The sequence below is a fragment of the Dendrobates tinctorius genome, unplaced genomic scaffold, assembly GCF_039654945.1.
Source record: "Dendrobates tinctorius isolate UK_male_01 unplaced genomic scaffold, ASM3965494v1 ptg000230l, whole genome shotgun sequence".
In the NCBI taxonomy this organism is placed as follows: Eukaryota; Metazoa; Chordata; class Amphibia; order Anura; family Dendrobatidae; genus Dendrobates; species Dendrobates tinctorius.
Window position 1 is genome coordinate 12,328,898 of NW_027361897.1, and position 17,744 is coordinate 12,346,641.

A 17,744-nucleotide genomic window follows, 5' to 3' on the forward strand; every position below is an offset into this window, starting at 1 on the left:
ATATAGGGCACCCAGTACTGAAGAAGAACCTGGCCCCTGGGCCCTGCCAATTCAATATTAGTATTACTAGCCCTGAAAAAATTACTAGCCCTGATCCCACTGAAAAAAAAAAAACGTGTCCGATGTATAAAAATAATTGTTACTAATTTTAAAATTTATTTTAGTAATCATTGATGGTCATAAATAAAAGTGTAAAAATATGAAAAACAGACAAGCATTTTCTTTATTTTCCCATCAATATCGGCAATAAGATGTAGAAAAAAAGAGAGTCTGAAAATAACATAAAAATTAGGACTCACACTGGAGGAAAAAAAGGTCTGAATTATTTAAATATCCTAAGACTAAACATTTTTACAGCTCTTTAAGCCATAAGCCCAAAAATGTGCTTCGCTAGAAATGGAGGAAAAGTGGGGAAAATGACCTGGTCCCAAAACTGACTAAGAGAATGCTTAAAGCAACATTTTCAGCGAGGCATGTTCCACACCAATTTCCCCCCTCACCCACTTAAATTTGAATAATGGTTCTTCAAATGATTCAAAGATAAAAATAAATGTTAGGCAGATAGGTATTGTGTATGTGTCAGGGTAAGAATTGACATGCTGCAAATGTGAAAAAAACAAAAAGGTTCAAATCTGCAAGGAAAAAATAAGCAGCACGTGCACAAGATCTCAGAAACTCATTCACTTTTCTTGTACTGTAAAACGCGTATGAGAAAAAAAACGCAAGAAAAATGCAGGGTGTGAGCGATCCATTAGTGTCTAAAATTGGACAAAAAAAATCCTGCACTGATCCTGAAAACCTCCTGTGACCTGAAGGTTGAGTAACTAGCATAGTCTCCTGCCTTCTTGCTCTGCTTATGATGAAGCCTTGGGTTTATCAACCTTCATATTATATCTGTAGACCTCACCTTTTCTTTTGTCATGTCCAGCAGAGCCACAGAGTAACGATCACAGTTCAGGTACATTCTGACGGTATAGAGAGCTTTGTGAAACTGACGTTCAATGTCAGTAAGTTCCTCAAACACTTTGTTGGCGCACCAAAGCAGGATCTGTCGAGAGGAAGTGAGGTGTGCGGTCATTGTTACAGTACATGCAAGACAAAAATCACCCGTCTGATGGAAAGCAGCTTCATTGTATTTTTCTTGCTTTGATAAATTTTCAATATCTTGCCATGTTAATCCGATATAACTGCACGGTAGTTTATCCCAATAGTGATCCACATGTCTGCGTCAGAACGTCATAACAGTAGGTCATGATCAGCAGGGATCGGGAGCTGCTGGGAATCGGTAATCTAATATTCAACTTGTTATTATATAACGTCCTAAGCTTTTGGTGAAACTTGTCAAAGGTTTGGGCAATCTGGATTAATAATAATACAGCAGTTACATTTTAACACAAGTAATATGAATGTCAGAAAACTGCTTCAGGAAGTACAATATTAAATGGATAATTATTGAGTGTTGTAAAATTATAGCCTTTGGCTCTGATCTCTTATCCCTCGTCTTCGTAAATTTCCGACACAGGATTAAAGCTTCTTCTAGTGGACTCTAGTGGGAAGAGGTCCAGTTGCCAGCTAACAGGCTCATGCGGGGACCCTAGGGAAGGGACAAAAGCAGTTCATCACTATTTCTGTCTTCTCTTTAGCCAGTTATATGGTGTTCTACAAGTGCAGTGCAGTGATTAGAAGCAGCAGCACTGCCAATGCTTCTGTAGGACCAATCATACGATCATCAAGTGTCTGCTGAGCATAGCAGAGCTCCTGGTGCACAGCAGGCAACATTCAGCTCTGCCAGGGTCTTCTATCACTCTAGTGGGCTCTTCTCCTCCTATAAATGCTCCAGATACAGAGTAAAAAAATGTAAAATAAAGGAAATAAAATGTTGGATGCATCAGTGTGAAAAGTCACTGCTGACCTTCACAGGTAGCTTTCATATGACCTATATGGCGCCAGTCTTATAAGGGTCGTGATTAGTTATTTGTAACTCTATATGAGTATATTTATTACCATACCCTTTGTTTATTATTGGGCTAACAGGTTCCTATGCACTTTTTGCCCTTTATTTGATTCTATAGGATAGGTCAATTATACTGCTTGATCATTATATCTACATTGACATGTCTGCACATTTTCAGTTTGTTTGCGTCTACAGCACACCTCCAGACACACATGTGTTTTATCTCAAACTAATCTTCTAAATTGCACCTATACAGTGTTATATATACAGTTAGGTCCATATACTGTATATTTGGACAGAGACAACATTTTTCTAATTTTGGTTCTATACATTACCACAATGAATTTTAAACAAAACAATTCAGATACAGTTGAAGTTCAGACTTTCAGCTTTCATTTGAGGGTATCCACATTAACATTGGATGAAGGGTTTAGCAGTTTCAGCTGTTCCACCCTGTTTTTAAAGGGACCAAAAGTAATTGGACAATTGACTCCAAGGCTATTTCATGGACAGGTGTGGGCAATCCCTTCATTATGTCATTCTCAATTAAGCAGATAAAAGGCCTGGAGTTGATCTGAGATGTGGTACTTGCATTTGGAAGATTTTGCTGTGAAGGAAACATGCGGTCAAAGGAGCTCTCCATGCAGGTGAAACAAGCCATCCTTAAGCTGCAAAAACAGAAAAAAACCCATCCGAGAAATTGCTACAACATTAGGAGTGGCAAAATCTACAGTTTGGTACATCCTGAGAAAGAAAGCAAGCACTGGTGTACTCATCAATGCAAAAAGACTTGGGCGCCCACGGAAGACAACAGTGGTGGATGATCGCAGAATAGTCTCCATGGTGAAGAAAAACCCCTTCACAACAGCAAACCAAGTAAGCAACACTCTCCGGGAGGTAGGCGTATCAATATCCAAATCTACCATAAAGAGAAGACTGCATGAAAGTAAATACAGAGGGTTCACTGCACGGTGCAAGCCACTCATAAGCATCAAGAATCAAAAGGCTAGACTGGACTTTGCTAAAAAAATCTAAAAAAGCCAGCACAGTTCTGGAAGAACATTCTTTGGACAGATGAAACCAAGATCAACCTCTACCAGAATGATGGAAAGAGAAAAGTAAGGCGAAGGCGTGGTACAGCTCATGATCCAAAGCATACCACATCATCTGTAAAACACGGCGGAGGCAGTGTGATGGCTTGGGCATGCATGGCTGCCAGTGGCACTGGGTCACTAGTGTTTATTGATGATGTGACACAGGACAGAAGCAGCCGAATGAATTCTGAGGTATTCAGAGCCATACTGTGTGCTCAGATCCAGCCAAATACAGCCAAACTGATTGGTCGTCGTTTCTTACTGCAGATGGACAATGACCCAAAACATAAAGCCAAAGCAACCCAGGAGTTTATTAAAGCAAAGAAGTGGAATATTCTTGAATGGCCAAGTCAGTCACCTGATCTCAACCCAATTGAGCATGCATTTCACTTGTTAAAGACTAAACTTCAGACAGAAAGGCCCACAAACAAACAGCAACTGAAAACCACTGCAGTGAAGGCCTGGCAGAGCATCAAAAAGGAGGAAACACAGCGTCTGGTGATGTCCATGAGTTCAAGACTTCAGGCAGTCATTGCCAAGAAAGGGTTTTCAACCAAGTACTAGAAATGAACATTTTATTTACAATTATTTAATCTCTCCAATTACTTTTTGTCCCTTTAAAAACAGGGTTGTATACACTAAAGGGTTGAGACAAGAGCGCAATAGGGTCTTATCTGGGTGAATCGTATGAATAAAAAGGTATTTATACTCACCCTTTCCAAGAGAGAGTAAAGCCTGTATAATCGGTATGTCAGCCTGCTGCACGTCCAACGGTCCACAGCGGTGACCGCAGCAAAGATTCTTAGGAGTAAATTCTTGGACTTTAGGTGCGCTGCCAGACAAATTCCATAGCCAAACAAGGTTAATGATTAACCCTTTATTCCCTATGCGTTTCAAAGTATAACACTTCTACATCAGGGGATGGAATTTGTCTGGCAGCGCACCTAAAGTCCAAGAATTTACTCCTAAGAATCTTTAAAAACAGGGTGGCACATGTTAGGGAGGTGAAACTCCTAAACCCTTCATCCAATTTTAATGTGGATACCCTCAAATGAAAGCTGAAAGTCTGAACTGCAACTGCATTTGAATTGTTTTGTTTAAAATTCTTTGTGGTAATGTCTAGAACCAAAATTAGAAAAATGTTGTCTCTGTCCAAATATATATGGACCTAACTGTAATTACCTAGGTTTGGATGTCATAAAATAATGAAAATAATAATAATGAATAATGAAAGCAATATTCCCGGAACTGCCACTGCTTTCCTACAAACAGCCTCCCAACCTAAGGAATATCCTTGTCAGAAGTACCCTCACATCACCTTCAGAGACAGGCACAGTCCCCTGTAACAGTAAGAAATGCAAGACCTGCACCCACATATCACCAACAGATAAAGATCCCATACCAAACACAAATCAGGACTATAAGATCATGGACTCTTTTTCATGTACATCCTCCAATGTCGTGTACATGATACAGTGTACAAGGTGCAATGCAGGGACATACATCGGGGAAACTAAGCAAAAACTACAAACAAGGATGAATCTGCATAGACATATGATAAAAAATGAGCTGGACACACCTGTAGGGATACACTTCTCTAGACCTGGACACAGCTTGGCAGATCTAAAAGTCCTAATATTGAAAGGTCATTTTAATAGTGACAGAGAAAGGAAGATTTGGGAGTTTAAATTTATAAATATGTTCCAATCGCTAACAATAGGACTGAATTTGACACCTGGATTCATGACTCATTACATGGACACAGTTCACACCTCCACAAGAAGGTCTTCAGATCTCTAATAGAACACTTGGTCCTCATCTGCATGTGTTACAAAAACCTTAATTTGATTTCCTTGGCCTGTCTATAGCTAGCATCATCTCATGTCCTGTTGTAATTCCTATTTAAATGTTGCCATCTTTTCTCAGTAATTCACTTGTAATCTAGCCTGATGAAGGGGCCTTTTGAGTCCTGAAAGCTTGCAAATATAATTTCTAGGGTGAGCCAAAAAAGGTATCACACCTTGAATACTTTTCTCAATTTTTGGGGGGGACATAAGTATTTACATAAAATAATTGTAAATGGTTTTTACCACAAATATACAGTATAGTGATTGTCACTAGGATCAGCGTCTGCTGTTGTATCTGGTTGTTTTTCCTATCCTGCTAATTTTACACTTGATCAATAAAGTTGTATTTGCATTCTTTATATCCTCCTGATCTTCTTGTCAGGTTTCTTCTCTCTTGCTTGTTTTCACAATTTTTCCGATGGGTCATTACTCAGTCTCAGATACACATATAGTTGTAGTAGGAAACTCTTTCCTTACACTAGGTTTACTTGTATTGAATTTTTATATATTACTTGCACGTGTATATATTTTTCACTTTTGGGTATCTTTTGTTAACAATGTAAAAAATGAACAATAAAAGAAATAAAATGTTTCCCAAAGATGTGTGATTATCTCTATAAGATCGAGTCATGTACAAAATAAATAAATGTACATAAATGTACAGCATATTTATCAAGTATCCATAGCACGGTAATAGCCCGGAAAATTCATTCAACATTTGGTATATATATATATATATATATATATATGTATGTATATATATATATCTGCGTATAAAAAAGTGAGTACAATATTCACATTTTTGTAAATACTTCACTATATCTTTTCATGACGCATCACTGAAGATATGACACTTAGTGATAAGCGAGTATACTCATTGCTCAGGTTTTCCAGAGCATGCTCGGGTGATCTCTGAGTATTTGGGTGTGCTCGGAGATTTAGTTTGTCTCGTCGCAGCTGCATGATTTTCAACTGCAAGACAGCCTGAATACATTTGGGGATTTCCTAACAAACAGGCAATCCTCACATGTATTCAGGCTGTCCATCAGCCGCAAATCATGCAGCTGCGGCGACTCAAAATAAATCTCCGAGCACGCCAAAATACTCGGAGGACACCCGAGCATGCTTGGAAATCTCGAGTAATGAGCATACTCGCTCATCACTAATGACACTTTGATACAATGTAAAGTAGTCGATGTACAGATTGTATAACAGTGTAAATTTGTTGCCCTGTAAATAACTCAACACACGGCCACTAATGTCTAAATCGCTGGCAACAAAAGTGAGTACACCACTAAGTGAAAATTTACAAATTGTGCCAAATTATCCAAATTTTCAATATTTTGTGAGGACACCATTATTTTCAAGCACTGCCTTAACTCTCTTGAGCATGGCGTTCACTAGAGCTTAACAGGGTGCCACTAAAAAACGCTTCTACTTCTCCATGGCGACATCATGGAACTGGTTGAAGTTAGAGACCTTGCACTCCTGCACCGTCCGTTTGAGGATGCCCAACAGATGCTCAATAGGGTTTAGATCTGGAGACATGCTTAGCCAGTCCAGCATCTTTGCCCTCAGTTAATTTAGCAAGGCAGTGGTCCTCTTGGAGGTATGTTCGGGGTCATAATCATGTTGGAATACTGCCCTGCGGCCCAGTTTCTGAAGGGAGGGAATTATGCTCTGTTGCAGTATGTCACAGTACATGTTGGCATTCATGATTCCCACAATGAACTGTAGCTCCTAACAGCCAGCAGCACTCATGCAGCCCAAAACAATGACACTCCCACCACTATGCTTACCTGTAGGCAAGACACACTTGTCTTTGTACTCCTCACCTGGTTGCCGCCACACACGCTTGACAAGATCTGAACCAAATAAGTTTATCTTGGTCTCATCAGACCACAGGACATGATTCCAGTAAGTCATGTCATTAGTCTAATTGTCTTCATCAAAGTGTTTGAATTTCATGTGCATCATCTCTGGAAGAGGCTTCCTTGTGGGACCACAGCCATGCAGACCAATTTGATGCAGTGTGCTGCGTATGATCTGAGCACTGACAGGCTGACCCCCACCCCTTTAACTTCTACAGCAATGCTGGCAGCACTCATACATCTATTTTGAAAAGGCAACCTCTGGATATAACGCTGCGCATGTGCACTAAACCTCTTTGGTCAACCATGGCGTGGACAGTTCTGAGTGCAACCTGTTTTGTTAAACCACTGTCTGGTCTTGGCCCCAGGGTGTTGGCAACCTTCTTAGATCCTCAGAGAGTTCTTTGCCATGAAGAGCCATGTTGAACTTCCAGTGACCAGTATGAGATGAGGGTCTTCTCCCTGGCCTTGTACCAGCCTGATTCCTCCCTCACCTGTCGGGTAAGAGATTCATCCTCCATAGTGTTCATATACCATTAGGTCCACTTGGTTCCCATATACACTTCCGATTTTGTATGGAGGCACCTCACCTACTTAACCTGTTTTACACATTGGTCTTTGCATCAGGGTTGATGGGATGACCTATGGGTGGTATTTTGTCTGTCTATCTTTGTTATCCTGTTTCTTATACCTTTCAGATTACTAGTTGTCTTTATATATATATATATATATATATATATATATTAATTAAACTTTTTGTATGTTTACTCTCAAACTCCTGTTTCTCCAGTTTTTTCTCACATTTGTATGGAGTGAGGTTTTTTAGAGTGTGTGGTTCAGATGCTCCCTCGGTTGGTGCCATTTTCCACACACCTTATGTATCTGGGTCTACTGTGTGTTTATTCATGAAAGAGTGAAAGAGCGATAGCATCAAATTTACCACACCTCCCCATTCGCACCTGAGACCTTGTAACACTAATGAGTCACATGACACAGGGGAAGGAAAATTGAGAATTTGGCACAATTTGGTCATATTAACTTAGGGGTGTACTCACTTTTATTGCCACCGGTTTAGACATTTAATAGCTGTGTGTTGAGTTATTTAGAGGGCACCAAATGTACACTGTTATACAAGCTGTACACTGACTACTTTACATTGTATCAAGGTGTAAGATCTTCAGTATTGTCCCATGAAAAGCTAAAAAGCTATAATAAAATATTTACAAAAATGTGAGGGGTGTGATATACTGTATGTACATATATATATATTTATATATACTGAATGTGGACAAAGCCAGCTTCATACAACCACGTGAGTTAAAAAATAAAAATATTATGTCTATGAATAGCATGAGAGCATCAAAAATGAAAAAAATTGGTGGGTCATTAAGGAAGTTATCTAGTGAAAACAAGGTATTATCTGTCCATGACATTTATTCTGGGCCTGTCCGGAAAAAAAAAGCACAGCGCTCGTCAGTGCCAGAGCAAATGAAAAGGGATGAAAGTTTCTGTTCTGCCAGTTAGGGGGTATCCAAGTAGTCAGACCCCCATCAATCAATAAATTATTACCTATCCTGTGAACAGGAAATAACTTTTCTTCACCAGGTCCTTTCAAGTCTGGTCATCCAGGGGTTAATGTAATAACTCAAGTTCTTTTGCATATGTGTAATATGATGTGTATAGTAGTCATACATCAGTTGGGTGACAATACTAAAATAATATGGAGTATCTAGATAGGGGACAAATACTTCTTTCCACCGATGCATGTCAGTCACCTTTGGTGGCATGATGCCATTTTTTAGAAGCACATCTACTTACTTGACTTTTTCGGGATTCAATGCCATAAAGGTAGTTGACATGATGTTGTTTTAGAACAACAGATATAAATTCCAGATATTTGGTAAAGACCTGCAATAATAGATGAAATATAATAAATACGCAGTATAACACATGTCTATATAAGGTTTAATAATAAAATGTACGGCATTGTGCAAAAGTTTTAGGCAGGTGTGGAAAAATGCTGCACAGTAAAAATGCTTTGAAAATTTGAAGTGTTAACAGTTTATCAATTAACCAAATGAAAAGTGAATGTACAAAGGTGAAATCTACATCAAATAAATATTTGGTGTGACCACCCCTTGTCTTCAAAAAAGCATCAGTTCTTCCATGCACGCTTGCACACAGTTTTTGAGGTTATTGCACAGATCTTGGAGAAGGTCTTTACGGTGAAGATAGTTCTTAATGTTTGGGGTCATTGGGGTAATTTGTAGACAATCAGATGCCTCCCCGATGATATTGCGCAATGAATACGTATCTGCCCATATTTCTCAGCAATAAGGACACCATTAAGCATGAACAAACCCTCAACTCCGTTTTTTAAACTGTAGATCCAAACTTACAAGAAGCCTCCACCATGTATTACTGTTGCCTGCAGATACTGATTATTGTACTGCTCTGTCGCCCTTCAGAAATCAAACTACTTTCTGTTACAGACAAATATTTCACTTTTTTGACTCATCACTCCACACACAGCACTTGCTGCCATTTTTTTGCCAAAACTATATCCTTGTTTGTATGTTGAATATATGGCTTTATTCATCAGTAAAAATCACTTCTGGCCAGACTTCTCCTAACAGTAGATGGTTGAAGTTCTGAGCTAGTGGCACTGCTGGAGATCTTCCGATTTCATAGAGAGCTAAACTTGATCATAGAATGATAGAATCATAGACTGTTAGAGTTGGAAGAGACCTCCAGGGTCATCGTGTCCAACTCCCTGCTCAATGCACGATTCACTAAACCATCTCAGACAGATGTCTGTCCAGTCTCTGAAGACTTCCATTGAAGGAGAACTCACCACCTGTCGTGGCAGTCTGTTCCACTCATTGATCACCCTCACTGTCAAAAAGTTTTTTCTAATATCTAATCTGTATCTTCTCCCTTTCAGTTCCGTTTCATTGCTTCTCATGTTTCCTTGTGTAAATGAGAATAAGAATGATCCCTTTACATTGTGAAATGCCTTCAGATATTTGTAGACCGCTATTAAGTCTCTTCTTAGTCTTCTTTTTTGCAAACTAAACATTCCCAGGTCCTTTAACTGATCCTTGTAGAACATACTTTGCAGTCCACTCATAATGCTGGTAGCTCTTCTCTGAACTTGCTCCCATTTTTCAATGTCTTTATTAAAATGGACACAGTATTCCAGATGATGCCTGACCAAGGAGGAGTAGAGGGGATAATTATTTCACGTGATCTAGACTCTATGCTTCTCTTAATACATTCTTGAACTGTGTCTGCCTTTTTTGCTTCTGCATCACACTGTTGACTCATGTGCAGTCTATGATCTATTAGTATACCCAAGTTTTTTTCACACATGCTGTTGCTTAGTTCTATGCCTCCCATTCTGTTGATTCAATTTTAATTTTTCTTGCCCAAATGTAGAATCTTGCATGCCTCCCTGCTAAATATAATTCCATTAATTACTGCCCATTGTCCAAGCTTATCTATATCCTTCTGAATCCTTCCTCTGTCTTCTCTAGTGTTAGCTATCCCTGCTGGCTTTGCATCATCTGCAAATTTGATTAGATCACCTTCAGTTCCCTTATCTAGATCATTTACAAAAATGATTTAGATAAGATAGACACATGAAAGATGTGTCTTTCATCTTCTGAACTAAGTTTCCTTGATCGACCACTGTGTTTACAGTCCTCAACGTTGCCCATTTCTTGGTGCTTCTTCAAAAGAGAAGGAAGAGCATATTTTGAAACCCCTTTCTGCTTTGAAATCTTTGCCTGGGAGAGACCTTGGTGATGTGGTATAACTACCTTGTGTCTTGTTACTGAGCTCAGTTTTTCTATGGTGCATGGCCTGTGACATGAAACTGTCTTTCAAAACCTCATCTTTGTAATAGAATTTCTCTGTTCCTAACCTAGTTTAAAACCCCCAACAGAGCTGTTTCTGTTTCAGTTAATGACTGTTTTTGAAGGCAAAGGGTGGCCACACCAAATATTGATCTGATTTAGATTTCTCTTTTGTTCATTCACTTTGCATTTTGTTCATTAATAAAAATAAAATATTAACACTTCTATTTTTGAAAGTATTCTTACTTTGCAAAATATTTTCAACACCTGAAAAAAACTTTTGTACACAATAGTTGCTTATCTTACAGTTTCATCTTCCTTGGTAAAGGCGTCGGCCTGCTGTTTATTAATGGCCATTATGACTGCTAGAACCTCTTTTCCATACATAATGGGTGTAGTCAGAAGATTGTTTGTCGTAAAGCCGGTCTGCTTGTCCACAAAGTCAGAGAAGTGTGTGTTCTGCAGAGAGAAAATTAAAGATGAAGCAAATTTTTTAGTGTTAATAGTTGTGTACAGGTATGATAGTCAAGATGTGTCACGGGGCATTCGTCCTGTTAATTTGTCCGTGAAATGTTTTCTTGCACACGTTGCAGATTTAAAGGCATCACAATTAAGACAAATGTGATGTTCAAATTAAGGTATTAAAGACTGAACAAATTTTTTCATATTTTGTGGAAAACTCAATGTAATATTGGGGCTGGATCATGATGACTGGTGGGAAAACCAAGATGAAAGAAATTTCTTCCAGTTTTTGTCATTGCATTGCCATACTATCTTCTAAATAATTGTGCCTAGTCCTGTAGATAAATACTCCTTTGTTTGCCAAAAGAAGTACAATGCCTACATAATATATACTCACTAGACAACCTTTTTAGACAGGAAATTTAGAGCAGACTACATAAGATGGAGATGGAAAGGTAGAGTCCCCTGAATGTTGGTGGTACCCTGCAATTAGAATTCAAGGCCCTTTTGCTTTGATTTTAGTCTTAAAACGAGTCAAAATATCTATCCTATAGAGAATTTGTCATTGAACACACTCCTTCGGACCACTAACACGCGACAAGATCTATACCTATTTTGCTGATCTAAATATTCCCTAGGGTCTCATTTATAAACCCTACTCAACCCCTTCGCTGGCACTTACTGAACTACTGAGTTTGGCTGTGTGCACACGCTACGGATTCTGCTGCGGATTTTTCCACGCGGATTTTGCAAAATCCGCAGGTCAAAAAACCTGCAGTTTATCTGTGGATTAGCCTGTGGTTTTCCCCTGCAGTTTGACACCGCTACAATAGAGTAAGTGTAAAACCGCTGCGGATTCCGCACAAAGAAGTGACATGCTGCGGTTTTGAAACCACAGCAAATCAGCGCGGAAAAATCCGCACGATGTGCACTGCGGTTTTTGTTTTCCATTGAAAATAATGGTACTGTACACCGCAGCAAAAACTGCTGTGAATCCACAGGGCCAAAACTGCTGTGGATCCGCAGCAGAATCCGCAGCGTGTGCACATACCCTTTGTACCCACTGCATTGGATAAATATGATGCAAATGACCCCTAAAACCATTACTCAAGAGCAAAGGAGGAGGGTTGGAAAGGGTTTACAACCAAGAACCCGGGATACTTTATCGCCTACCAGACACGTGCCATCAAGGAGGCATATAGCACTTTTTTTTGTCTTCGCTATGCTAACACTGAGATCAACAACATAGATATCTATTTATTCCATCACCAATTGATTACTATGCATCACAGAAGCTTTATGTACATTTAATTGTAGGGGCACAAAAAAAAGTTGCTCAAAATTTCATTGTTATCTATGTCCAGATACATTTTTTTTAGACGACTTGGTCCACCAAACCAATTACAAGGTATTCACATTTCTTGGCTGCTCCCCGAAAACTAAAGGATTAGTCATGTTGAGATTTAATATGGCCCATCCTTATTTCCTCTGATGGCTGATGTTGAAAGACAGTCAGGCTGTCTCCATACACATCAGGTCTCTGACTGATCCAGCAAAATTGTTTGGCTTGGCCCACTGTTGGATGGAGTGAAAAACTTTTTGAAAACTTTAAAAAACAAACTGAAGGCATTATAAGGAGACAATGGCACAAACATTTTAGTTTCTTAGAAGAACTACATGATTGGACTCTAAAATGTCATGCTGTACGGCTAAAGTAAAGGAGACACATAGAACTGGCTGGATGGAAATGCAGTCTATTCCCTGAAGATGTGTTTTGTTTTTTTGTTTTTTAATCAGATAGTTTTTATTCACATTTTCATTATAACAAACAAGTGAAAAACAACTGTATCACCATCCATCCCACCCTCCCCCCCCAACACCCCACACCCCCGCGCGGTCCACAAAAGAAATAAGAAAATTATACACAAAAAGCACAAATCTTATGAAAATATAAAATACATGCACATAGACACCGTGGATAACAATGTCGACCAAAATCAGCTATTAGACGAATAGGTTCGCTGCTGGCAGACCCAGGGTGTCCAGCCAACCAGCCCAAATTTGCTCAAAAGTATTCGGTCGTCCCCTCTTAAGGTATATGGCTTTTTCTCTATAGAGTATATAGTTTAATTTATTGATGTATTCTGTCCGAGATGGCACCTTATCTGAAATCCAATGGTATGCTATCAGCTTCCTAGCAGCATAAAGCATTCTGGCAACTGCGGTTTGAAGGTATTCATCTCCCCCCACATCCTCGACATAACCCAAGACACAGACAACGGGATCTCTCGGGATATCCTGTCCTGTAGTCACATGGATCAAATTAAGGACCAGAATCCAAAATACCTGCAGGCAGGGGCACGTCCACAACATATGTAAGATATCAGCATTCTCGAGCATACATTTAGGGCACTGCGAATCCCTCCTCATCCCCATATCAAATAACCATTTAGGGGTTCTATAAACTCTATAAAGAATATACAATTGGGACAAACGATTGGGTTCACTAAGAGACAGCCTGGGGACCATCTGCAGAATAGATTCCCATTGATCCCCTGAAATGGCGCCCAACTGTTGCTCCCACTTCGCCAGCGCTCCTATCGGATGCTTCACCAAAACCATTGAAAGAGGTCCACAGTACACAAACGAGATTAAACCCCTAGTGGATGCCTGCAGCCCGAGCCTGCTGACAATAGCATCCTGGTGTATAGATATGCTATTCATTTGGTCCTGCACTGTGTAGGCATGCCGCAACTGCAGATACTGGAAGAACATAGAGAGTTGGAGTGGAAAATCCCGTCTCAGTGTGTCAAAGGACTTAAAAACCCCATCCTCCACCAACTGTGACAGCCACCAGATACCTATTCGCCTCCATTGCGCAAAACCTTTAAGCGACCTCATTTGTGGCAAATACAGGTTATCCCAAATAGGGGAGTATTTTGTGAAACCCGTGATTCCTCTTAACTGTTTAATTTTATCCCACACTTTAATCATGAGAAGGACCGTAGGATATCTAGACGCCCAAGGTCTAAATCTGCCTGCCTCTAAGTTGGATAACAGCGACCCCTGACCCACAAGAAACTGGAAAATCAACTGGCCCCCCGCTGTCTCCGCTGGGAAGCCCTCCATTCCCCCTGCCATGTGCTGACATTGAGAGGAGAGAAAGTAGAGCCATGGATTGGGCAGCGCCAGCCCCCCCTCCTCTTTAGATTTTTGTAAATGTTCCAATTTGATCCTTGCACCCTTTTTTAACCAAATAAGTTCGAAGATGTGTTTTGTAGAAAGTGTTTAATGCTATGGAGGTTGAACGTCTGGCAGAAAATGAAAGTGGCACGAAAAATAGAAAATTCATCTGCATAAAGGCATTTGGTGGGAATTTGTTTGGTACTTGATATCGAAAAGAAAGCTGGAGGAAATTCAATCCTAAAAATATCACTATAATATAAAGTGAATGGAGCACCTTATCCTAACAGAGCAAATATTGGAGTCGACATTTAGCGTTTTATGCCCCACCTCCATTTTCCAGCATGTTTTGCGCTTACATCCACTGCCATTTTTCCCATTTAGCTCACTTTGCATTTCTTCTGCTCTGTGTTACCTATAGTGACAATGTGAACTCAACATGCCTTTGCCTGATATACTTATTCCTACTACTAAAGAGTGCACTTCTATCGATTTGCAGATATAATTTACCCAAAAGTTGCTTATTGTGGACAAATAGAGATCTATCTACAAATACTTAGCGTACCTACCAACAGGGTGCTGTGATTTACTAATCATTAAACATGATTGGTGCAGACGCCAATCTCTGAAGGTCCAAACCATCCGAACATAGGCAGACTCATTGGGTTCTGGTTGATGTGGTCTTTTTTTTTCCTGTTCTTAGATACACATTGAGTATAAGCCTTGTGTGATACATGTGCGTGCCCTACATTGACTACTCCCATGCATTTTCCACATCAGAGAAATGTGTTTAGTACCATGTCATGCCCCAGCTAAGACAGGTAAGTATTAACTGTGCACCGTGTGGTTGGTACTTTTATGGAGAGAAGTATCTGCAGGGCGGTCTAATACTGTGTGTATGTAGGGCCAGCACCATCACCGGGCAAATCCAGATGAAAGCCACCTGGCCCTATAGGTACTGTATATATGGAACAGGCCTAGGAGCTCCAAACAGCATGAGTGGTTGTTGTGTTGTATGGCTGCCATCTGAGTCTGGCTGCTATGATTGGAGCTATCTATCAAAGGAGAACGGTAAAAATGATATACAGCATATATGTAACTGAAACATGTGATTTGGGACTGCTAGGACCTTGCAATTCTACAATGCCAGGAAGAGATACTGCGATCATGCGATCGCCAGGTGCTACAGAAGAATCAACACTGCCGATGCTCCTTTTCTCTGTATAGTGCTCACTGTGAACTATGTAAGTGAAATAGAAGACAGAAGCGGTAATAAACCCCCCTCTGTCTTCTCTCTTTCACTCTGTCAGAAGCAGTCGGGGACTGGACCTGCTCCTGCTAGACCTGAAGCAGCAGCTTTAATCCAGGGCCAGGCACTTTAATTTACATCACTTGGACATTATGGGGTTTAAAACAGTTCGGTCTGGTTGTCCATAGCAGCCAATCCTAGCACAGCTTTTATTTTACCTCAGCAGTTTAATCAATTGAAGCTGAGGTCTGATTGGTTGCTATAAAAGGCACAACTAGTTTTGTTTTAGTCCGTTAGGTTTTGATGAATGAGGCCCTATGTCTTTTCCACAACATAATGAGCATTTCATAGTCCACATCATGCCCAAATTTCCAAGTCAATAACTACAAGTATTGTCCATTAAACTGCCAGGGTTAGCAATGAGAAATCCACAAAGCAATAATGTCACTTCTTACCATAGTCTTACAGTCCATATATCAGCTCTCCTACTTGTAACCATGCAATTGTGTGTCCATTCCACAACCAGAAAATACTTTTTACCTCCTAAGTTATGGTGGCCAAACGCCTTAGATATACATGGACGCTGTGCTTGGCCAATAACCAACTTCTGCAATCACGGGAGAGTGGAAAAACCCTATACATGGTGGAAGGTTGTCCAGTCGTGACAAAATTAGCGGATTCCGCAAAAAATCATCCAACGAGTTTGTGTCCCTTAAGCAATGAAAATTTGTCTAAATTTAAAGGTAGCAGATGTTGTGAAAACTGTGAGAAATTAGGAAAGTATTTAGCAGTATATAAAAAATAAAACTTAAACCTCAATTAGAGGTTTGTTTTTCACATACGTGGTCTATTCCTATTTTTTACAGATAGAACATACACCCATTATAACCAACCATGATGTTCACATGCCCATGATTTTTGGTGGACTGGGCGTCTGAAGTTAAAAAAAAGCAGAAAAAAAAACACTTCACAACCTTGCGATTTTCCGTTTTTTTGGTTTTTTTTTTCGGTTTCCTGTTTTGCTTCCCTTTTTTCCAAAGCCATAACTTTTTATTTTTCTATCAATATGGCCGCGTGAGGGCTTGTTTTTTGTAGGATGAGTTGTGATTTTGAATGACACCATTGGTTTTACCATATAGTGTGCTGGATAATGAGAAAAAAAATTCCATGTGCTGTGACATTGCAAAAAAAGTGCAATTCCACAATTGTTTTTTTGTTTTTTTTTTATTACCGTAACTATGTTCATTAAATGCTAAAACTGGCATGCCATTTTGATTCTCCAGGTCAATACGAGTATGCTGATACCAAACATGTGTAGGGTTTTTTTTATTTCCGTGGTGAAAGAAAACATCTCAAATTTGTATGGAAAAAAAGAAAAATGGCGCCATTTTCCGAGATCCGTAGCGTCTCCATTTTTCAGGATCTGGGGCTGGGTGAGGGCTTATGTTTTGTGTGCCAAGCTTACTATTTTAGGGTAGATACGATGTTTTGATTGCCTGTTATATTGCATTTTATTGCAATGTTGAGGCGACCAAAAAAAAATATTTCTGGCGTTTTTCATTTTTGTTCTTATTACGCCATTTACCGCTTGGATTCATTTATTTTATATTCTTATAGATTGGATATTTCTGAAAGCAGAATATTTTTTAATACATTTTATTTTTCTTTTTACTTGCTTCAATGGTTTCTTCAGGAGACCTGAAGTTACTATCATCCGATTGCCTGTGCTACAGGCTCCAACCCTGCTATGTGTAGCAGAAATCATGATTTCCTATGTATGTCCGCTATGAGGTTCTCAATAACAGGCACTGGTGTCTTCTGCAGACCCCAAGCTGACAACCCATCGGCGCCACATGATCACGTGACAGGTGAGCAGATAGGTGTTTCTGATGACGCTTTTCCAGGTCGCGACTGTCAAATGCAGCTGTCAGAGATTGACAGTGGCATTTAACATGTTAACAGCCACAGGTGGATCTTGATTCCATCAGTGGCTGTTAGAGGCACATGTGCTGGAGGCCACATCAATTGCAGGGACAGTGCCTTAGACGTACCTATATGTCCAATGTCGTGAAGAGGTTAACATAAGAGAAAAACATAATGGTAAAAAATGGATCTAGAATAGTGATGAAATATAAGTTTTTTTCTCACTTGTCTGGATAAGGCCTTATTTGCAAAATTGCCCTTTATAAGTTAACAAGGTTGCTCCAAATTTCAACAAGGGCGACAT

The 17,744-nt window shown here is 39.7% G+C and overlaps 1 protein-coding gene across 3 annotated transcripts in view; it reads right to left on the minus strand.

The window, feature by feature from the left end:
* Positions 1–17,744, minus strand: part of PDE6C (phosphodiesterase 6C) — a 119,560-nt gene that overhangs the window by 77,008 nt on the left and 24,808 nt on the right. For 2 of the 3 annotated variants that reach the window (XM_073555832.1, XM_073555833.1), the window contains exons 2-4: positions 10,930–11,082; positions 8,585–8,674; positions 908–1,048 (exon numbers count right to left, since the gene is read on the minus strand). In XM_073555832.1, the coding sequence (XP_073411933.1) occupies positions 908–1,048; positions 8,585–8,674; positions 10,930–11,082 (384 nt within the window). Of the gene's footprint in view, positions 1–907; positions 1,049–3,761; positions 3,841–8,584; positions 8,675–10,929; positions 11,083–17,744 lie in introns of those variants that run through there. The other variant, XM_073555834.1, reaches the window with a different exon arrangement.